At 33.8% G+C, this 8688-nt stretch overlaps 2 protein-coding genes across 2 annotated transcripts in view; both read right to left on the reverse strand.

Annotated features, from left to right (window-relative positions):
- Positions 1-8688, reverse strand: part of LOC108975973 — a 67125-nt gene that overhangs the window by 56623 nt on the left and 1814 nt on the right. The window lies entirely within an intron of this gene.
- The window catches only part of LOC108975972 (probable deoxyhypusine synthase), a 14448-nt gene continuing 11765 nt past the window's right edge, over positions 6006-8688 (reverse strand). The window contains exon 2 of the mRNA XM_018944835.1: positions 6006-7121. Coding sequence (XP_018800380.1) covers positions 6514-7121 — 608 coding nt within the window. The 3' untranslated portion in view covers positions 6006-6513. The remainder of the gene's footprint in view (positions 7122-8688) is intronic.

The following is an 8688-nucleotide window of genomic DNA, read 5'->3' on the forward strand; positions in this document are numbered from 1 at the left end:
AAATTGTGGCGAAAAAATTTTAATTTACCCGTTTCAAACAGAATGACTTAATTATGTGAGCACACTTTAATTGACAATAAATGGAAAATTCATTTAAACTCTCCCAARCGAAAATACTTGAATGCSCYGTAAATCGGTGGCGTTCCTAGAATAACGGAACTTTTTGCTCGCGCAACATTAGGGATGTTGCATAAAGAAATATACTTTGTTTTTTACACGTTGTAAAAAAGTACTGAATGGCTTAATTATATGAGCACAAGTGTATATTCAACTCTAGAAAATCTTAGGGCGTTGTGTAACACTTTTTTTGCTACTTTCATGGTAATCAGGGTGTTGTGTTAGCATTTGAGCTACTTATAAATTTTAAGTGTTTACGTTATTTAAGTGATTATATTGCATTACTTTGAATATCTGTTCAATTTTACTGGAATATTCTTTGTTATTTAATGTTAAATCAGTTGTTTTTTTTTTTTGTGGGATACAATCCTGGGTGGTAATTTGTCGTTTGACATATGTATACAAATTGACAATTCGTTAGCCGTTAGGAAACATCAATTGGAAATTGAGTTTAAATAGAAGTACATATACATGTTGAAATTTTTTATAATTCATATTAGTGTAATTAATAACTTTGTATTATGTATATCGTGTATAAGTGTTGTTGCTGAAAAAAGCAGGATTAAGGTAAAGTGTATAAATATATTAGAAATATGTCGAAGTTTTTAATAAGTTTATGTTTACAGAAGAATGCCAAAATCTTGTGTGTGCAGATGTGCAGGAGCTGAATCGTTTTATAAATTCCCATCGGAACGAGAATTAGCAAGGTATGAATTTATTTTGAAATATTTTAGTGATACTTGAGTGAATTTTTATATATATGCACATACGCTATGTACATTCATCAAATATTTAAGGGGCCCAGTGTTATCCATGGAAAATTAGGCGAATTTCGTGATTTTTTAAAGAAAGCACGCAATCAAATATTTCGAAGTTCTTCGGACATAATAAGGTATATTTTCGGCTATATTTTAAGTTTTTCTTTTACAAAAATATYGAAAAATAACGAAGTTATGTGCTGTCTTCGGAGGTTCCGAAAAAGGTGTCTTTTTTAGGTAAACAATTGTCGTTTTTTTATTGGCAAATTGACAATTTTCAACCAATCAAACAGATCGTAGGTCATTGTATAGTAAATAATATACTATAGAATACTCAGTATTAATTTGATGTCGATTGGTCAATATCTCGTTGAATTACTATCAAAAAAAAATAAGAAAAAAAAACCGATTTTTTTAAAGTGTGACACTGGTATAGCCCCTTAATGCATATTAGTTCTCATGCATACAAAAAAGTGTGCATTATAAAAAATTAAAATCTCTTTTTTATTAATTCAAAAACATTTTTTTGCCACATGTGTATTATCTACAGGCAGCCTTTCCACCAATACAAACTACCCAAGTGAAGTGGTTATGTTTTTTTTCGGTATGGCCTACGAAATACAAATTTAGTTAAGAACTTTTTTAAGTATAATGAAAACTATATTAGTTTTAATTAGGTTAAAGAACAAAGGGCTTAAACAATTTTTGTTACGAAAATGTTTTATTATAAAATTAATTCATTAAGTATAAAATAAAATATTATATTAACTTATAGGAGCGTAGTTATACAAAATACGGCGACGTGTTACTTTTAAATTATCAGTACCATAAATAGTATTAATTACTTAAGGTAATTCAATTTGTTAAACCTTAAAAATTATTCATATAAAATATGAGTTTTTAAAAGATAAGTTTTTTTGTATTAAAATAAACTTATAAATAGTTTATTAAAATTTTCGGTTTAAATGATGCCTCTAAAGGTTGGTTCACTTCATGCATTCATTTAATGCTTTTCATGCGTTTTTTTTTTTTTATTTTTGCACCATTTTAATTTTTATTTCAAAAAAACAAAAAAATAACCAAGATTTGTTTGTTTTATACTAACCATTTTGCTTGCATATTCTTTCGTTAAATTTATGAAAATGTTCATAGGCGAGGAAAATGGATGGAACTTTTGGGGGTAACAGACACCCCAAAAAAGGAGCTATTCGCCTGCCAGCGCCATTTCTCGTTCCGGATGAGGAACAAATTAAGGTTAAGTAAACGGGCTTAGTCGAACAGRCGGACGCAAATGCTCAGGAAGAGGGTTTTGATTRTTTTAGAGAAACAGAAAAAGCTAGGGCATACTCATCCCCAAATTGATGAGATTTGTGGTAAATTACCACCACATCCCGCAATATGTGTCAGAAATAGTGTAAAAAATACTTCTCGCAGTCCTTCAGGTCGCAGATATAGTAAAAATATGAAGACTATAGCCCTTGGAGTAAAAATCACATCTCCTTTGGCCTATAGATATTTGCGACCCCTTTTTCTTTGGCCTTCTACAACCACTCTTTCAAAATGTATAAACGGTTGGCCAAGAAATCCTGGATGCTCATTTTGTAGCATTAAGTCCCTGGAGTTGCGTAGTCGAGGCTTTAGTAATGAGGAGAAATACATTTCATTGTGTTGTGATGAAATGTCATTGAAAACTCATTTGAAATATGATAGCTATAGGGATTTTATAGTAGGATTGGAGGACTATGGGGATGAAAATCGCACGTCCAGGATAGCCAACAGTGTTTTCACAGTAATGGCTCAAGGCATTGGAGGCAACTCCTGTTCTCAACCAATTGCATACTTTTTCGTCTATAATTCTTCTAAAGGGGATGTGGTTCGGAAGTATGTTTTTGAAGTGATTGAGAAACTCCAGGGAATAGGTCTTCATACCTGTCAATTAGTCTGTGGTCAAGGATCCAATTTTGTTAATTTTGCTAAAGTAGTGGGGATTACAGATGATATGTAGGTCCTATTTTGAAGTTAATGGTGAAGAACCGTATCCTTTTATGATTATCCCCACATGTTAAAGAGTACGAGAAATTGTATTGAAAACTTCAAAAACCATATACAATTTCGTGGGCGTTCGTAGATTGGAAAGATATAGTTCATTTCCATGAACAGGATTCACTACGTGATATTCGATGTGCGCCAAAATTGGCTTCCGCACGTTTAAAGCCCACTACGTTTCAAAAAATGAATGTACGTTTAGCTGCCCAAGTCTTTAGCAATACAGTTGCTAGCGCAATGTTAGCCATGTATACAACGGGTCACTCAAAWACATCTCAGTCCCAAATATTTTTAAATAACGCGGAGTTTGTATTGTTCTTCGACCAACTCTTCAATATTTTTCATAGTAAATGCCTCGGAGTATTAAAAAAAATATTGTGAACCCTTTTCGGGCAGCTCAGATCAAATGAATTTTTTAGTAGAAGCCGAAAATGTCCCGGGAGGGATTTGAATATATCAAGACAAGAAGACTTTGCCAAGACGAACTAGAACACTACTTCGGACAGATACGGAAAGAGGGAGGATTGAACACAAGAACAACCCCTTCTATGTTTTCTGAACTTTTCCGCCAATCTTGGGGCCTTAGACATGTCAAATTTGTGACACGTGGCAATTGTGAATCTTTGCAGGGTAGAGTTTTAGAGCTATTTTCTTTCAATACCCTTGAAAGGATATGTAATGACCCTTTGATTCAGGATATTTCAAGGTTTGCCAAGACCGTTCTTACAAAAGAAAAAGTGTACGATTCGTCAAATCTGGCTCAAAGCTCCTGAACCCTTCATAGATTTTTTGAAAAAACTTGATACAATATTGAATGACAATTTTAATTCTTGTTGTCATCTTGTAGGATTTTCAAAAAAATTACATAGTGGGAGATGTAGAGCCTTTTTATTGCTGCGAAAATTCACAACCCGACGTTTTAAAATAACTTTTTATAAGAATTAGAACCTATTTTTCTTTAAGAATTTCATTTTCGGCACATAAAATTTTTGTGTATTTCACATAGGTAACTACCTCCCCCATCTAAAAGTTAGTTTCTGTATTTTAATATATTTAATAGAGTTATGGGAATTTGGATGCATTATAGGAGCTTAAAAATCTTATTAAATTATATTGTGCAATATTATTATNAAATTGTGGCGAAAAAATTTTAATTTACCCGTTTCAAACAGAATGACTTAATTATGTGAGCACACTTTAATTGACAATAAATGGAAAATTCATTTAAACTCTCCCAARCGAAAATACTTGAATGCSCYGTAAATCGGTGGCGTTCCTAGAATAACGGAACTTTTTGCTCGCGCAACATTAGGGATGTTGCATAAAGAAATATACTTTGTTTTTTACACGTTGTAAAAAAGTACTGAATGGCTTAATTATATGAGCACAAGTGTATATTCAACTCTAGAAAATCTTAGGGCGTTGTGTAACACTTTTTTTGCTACTTTCATGGTAATCAGGGTGTTGTGTTAGCATTTGAGCTACTTATAAATTTTAAGTGTTTACGTTATTTAAGTGATTATATTGCATTACTTTGAATATCTGTTCAATTTTACTGGAATATTCTTTGTTATTTAATGTTAAATCAGTTGTTTTTTTTTTTTGTGGGATACAATCCTGGGTGGTAATTTGTCGTTTGACATATGTATACAAATTGACAATTCGTTAGCCGTTAGGAAACATCAATTGGAAATTGAGTTTAAATAGAAGTACATATACATGTTGAAATTTTTTATAATTCATATTAGTGTAATTAATAACTTTGTATTATGTATATCGTGTATAAGTGTTGTTGCTGAAAAAAGCAGGATTAAGGTAAAGTGTATAAATATATTAGAAATATGTCGAAGTTTTTAATAAGTTTATGTTTACAGAAGAATGCCAAAATCTTGTGTGTGCAGATGTGCAGGAGCTGAATCGTTTTATAAATTCCCATCGGAACGAGAATTAGCAAGGTATGAATTTATTTTGAAATATTTTAGTGATACTTGAGTGAATTTTTATATATATGCACATACGCTATGTACATTCATCAAATATTTAAGGGGCCCAGTGTTATCCATGGAAAATTAGGCGAATTTCGTGATTTTTTAAAGAAAGCACGCAATCAAATATTTCGAAGTTCTTCGGACATAATAAGGTATATTTTCGGCTATATTTTAAGTTTTTCTTTTACAAAAATATYGAAAAATAACGAAGTTATGTGCTGTCTTCGGAGGTTCCGAAAAAGGTGTCTTTTTTAGGTAAACAATTGTCGTTTTTTTATTGGCAAATTGACAATTTTCAACCAATCAAACAGATCGTAGGTCATTGTATAGTAAATAATATACTATAGAATACTCAGTATTAATTTGATGTCGATTGGTCAATATCTCGTTGAATTACTATCAAAAAAAAATAAGAAAAAAAAACCGATTTTTTTAAAGTGTGACACTGGTATAGCCCCTTAATGCATATTAGTTCTCATGCATACAAAAAAGTGTGCATTATAAAAAATTAAAATCTCTTTTTTATTAATTCAAAAACATTTTTTTGCCACATGTGTATTATCTACAGGCAGCCTTTCCACCAATACAAACTACCCAAGTGAAGTGGTTATGTTTTTTTTCGGTATGGCCTACGAAATACAAATTTAGTTAAGAACTTTTTTAAGTATAATGAAAACTATATTAGTTTTAATTAGGTTAAAGAACAAAGGGCTTAAACAATTTTTGTTACGAAAATGTTTTATTATAAAATTAATTCATTAAGTATAAAATAAAATATTATATTAACTTATAGGAGCGTAGTTATACAAAATACGGCGACGTGTTACTTTTAAATTATCAGTACCATAAATAGTATTAATTACTTAAGGTAATTCAATTTGTTAAACCTTAAAAATTATTCATATAAAATATGAGTTTTTAAAAGATAAGTTTTTTTGTATTAAAATAAACTTATAAATAGTTTATTAAAATTTTCGGTTTAAATGATGCCTCTAAAGGTTGGTTCACTTCATGCATTCATTTAATGCTTTTCATGCGTTTTTTTTTTTTTATTTTTGCACCATTTTAATTTTTATTTCAAAAAAACAAAAAAATAACCAAGATTTGTTTGTTTTATACTAACCATTTTGCTTGCATATTCTTTCGTTAAATTTATGAAAATGTTCATAGGCGAGGAAAATGGATGGAACTTTTGGGGGTAACAGACACCCCAAAAAAGAAGCTATTCGGCTGCCAGCACCATTTCTCGTTCCGGATGAGGAACAAATTAAGGTTAAGTAAAGGGGCTTAGTTGAACAGACGGACGCAAATGGCGGGCTAATTCGATTAGGGCCTGAGGATTTTGCTGCTCAGGAGGAGGGTTTTGATTATTTTAGAGAAATAGAAAAAGCTAGGGCAGAAGTGATTCCTTTTGGGGTTCGATATCAGTTGACCCAAACCGAATCATATTTCTGCGATGGATCCTTCTGTCATCAAAATTGCCAAGAACAACTTGATAATGTGGTGAATAAAATTTCATTATTAATGAAATCAATTAAAGAAAAAGAGCAGGAGATATTAGAGCTAGAAGCCCAAAGAGATTATTTAATTAATCAAAGCCATACTCATCCCCAAATTGATGAGATTTGTGGTAAATTATTCCGAATTCCGAAGCTAATAAAAACGGAATAATCGGCTCCATTCCTCATCAATTTCGCATTGCATATGTGATATAACCACCGATTTATAATACCGCCACCGTTACAACAACAACAACCGCCACCAATTATCATCATTCTCGATTTGGAGACTTTCACAGCCATAGTGTTTAGACATCGCAAATCGGACAAAATATCTACCACTAATCCGGGGTGACGGAAAGAGTGGAAATATATCATGTCACCTAAGATACCACCTGTTAGCGCAGGACAAAACACAGGTATTTTATGTTTCGCAGCCCTGTAGTATATTGAGCTGGTGCCGTTTATCTTTTCCCCATGTAGTTGTATAATATGAGGAGACCAAATCATGCCTTTCATTTTTTGCTCTTCAACCATTTCATTAAGTAGCGGCATGAGCCAATCCTCGAACTTGCAATAGTTATCGTTCGGTACAAGCAAATTACCTATACGATTTACACAACGATCCCGTAAATCTCGGCCAGATAATTCGAATGATCCCATGTACGTGGGTGCTAGGCATTTAATAAAGTCTTCTTCAACATACAAGCAAGCTAAGAATATTTAAAAATACATAAACCTTTCCATAAAAATTTGGTTACACTATCATTAGATTGATTTCCCTTATTGCCAACATAAGATTAGTAGCTTGAAAAGCCGTATTAGCATACGACTCAAATAATTTTGAGTAATCAATTCCTTGATTCCAATCATAGCCCCGCACGACGGNAAAACCTATGTTCACTACAATTACTAGACTTTAAATAAAATATTTAGTAACTTTATACAAAGTAAACTTTGTTTTTATTTAATTTGAATGTTCGAATATGGAAATCTGCACTTTATTTTCTGTTGGTCAAATGTAAAGAAATACATTCAGAAGAAAACTCATCACCGAGAAATCTAAAAACAGGGCTGCATTTTATTAATAAGAACTCACTACATAAAGAATATCTGACTATCAGATGACACACTATGGCGTTTAAATCAAATATTAGTAAATATATGTCATTAATAAATAATTTCCTTTTATATTAAGCACCAATATAACAATATTTATAGTTTTTTTTTTTTTTTTTATTAGGAGCTATGTTGCCTAGTTTAGCTCCGGGGGACCGTGGAGGACCTCTGTTGGCCACTCGAGGTGGGTGGCGGCGCAGAGCGCGAACTATGTGCTGGTTGCACAGCCGTAGAGGCTAGCGTCGCAGTATTGCGTAGGCAACAAGAGGCCACGTAACGTGTGGTCTACTTCATGCATGGGTCTTAAGGCCTAAGCAGGTCTTAAGATGGCTCCATCCATTGCATGTGTTGCACCTGACCGAGGTGGAGTTTGGATGGAGCCTTTTCGCGCAAACGCAGCAGAAGAATTCCTCCAGGCCCGGGTTGGACTCAATGCCAGCACGAGTCAGGAGGATACGGAGCAACCCTGCTGCAAGGCGTTGCTCCAGTGACGACACACACAAATCAACACTCACCGATCCAAACGGGGTGAGATCGCCGACAGCCCTTGGTCGGATGAAATCCGAGTCAATTCCGGTAAAGTAGAACCGGCTGTCGTGGGAATTGATTGCAACATTGATGCGCAATTTCGTTCTGGATATTGTAGCAGGTTAAATTCCTACCTATCCGGAATAGCCCCAGACATACCCAACGTATGTCCTGCATGCAATGAGTCTCCGCATGACACTGACCACCTCTTTGCATGCCCAACCAACCCCACCCATCTAACACCYTTTTCCCTCTGGTCCGACCCCGTCGAAACAGCACGTTTCTTGGGCCTCCCGTTAGATGACATCGACGACAACACAGATAGCTATCACCATCCAAACGGGGACTGATAACCGTTAAAACAACAACAACAATATTTTATAGAAAAAATTTGCTAAGTATTTACTACCTCAATATATACAGCACTGCGTTGCTACCTCTGAAAATCCAAGATGGCCGCTATTCACTCCTCAGAAAGCTACCACGAAAAGGTTATCTACTGTATATACTGTGTTTTTCGTGTTGAATCGGATCAGTAGACGCTGGCGGCGGGGAATATTTAGTATCGCGCCGGTTAAATATCGTTTATGGAGAAAAACAGGGTCGGGCTATCCCCACTCCCGACCCCTTATT

This window comes from Bactrocera latifrons, unplaced genomic scaffold (genome assembly GCF_001853355.1).
Source record: "Bactrocera latifrons isolate USDA-ARS-PBARC rearing strain unplaced genomic scaffold, ASM185335v1 scaffold_705, whole genome shotgun sequence".
Lineage (NCBI taxonomy): Eukaryota > Metazoa > Arthropoda > Insecta > Diptera > Tephritidae > Bactrocera > Bactrocera latifrons.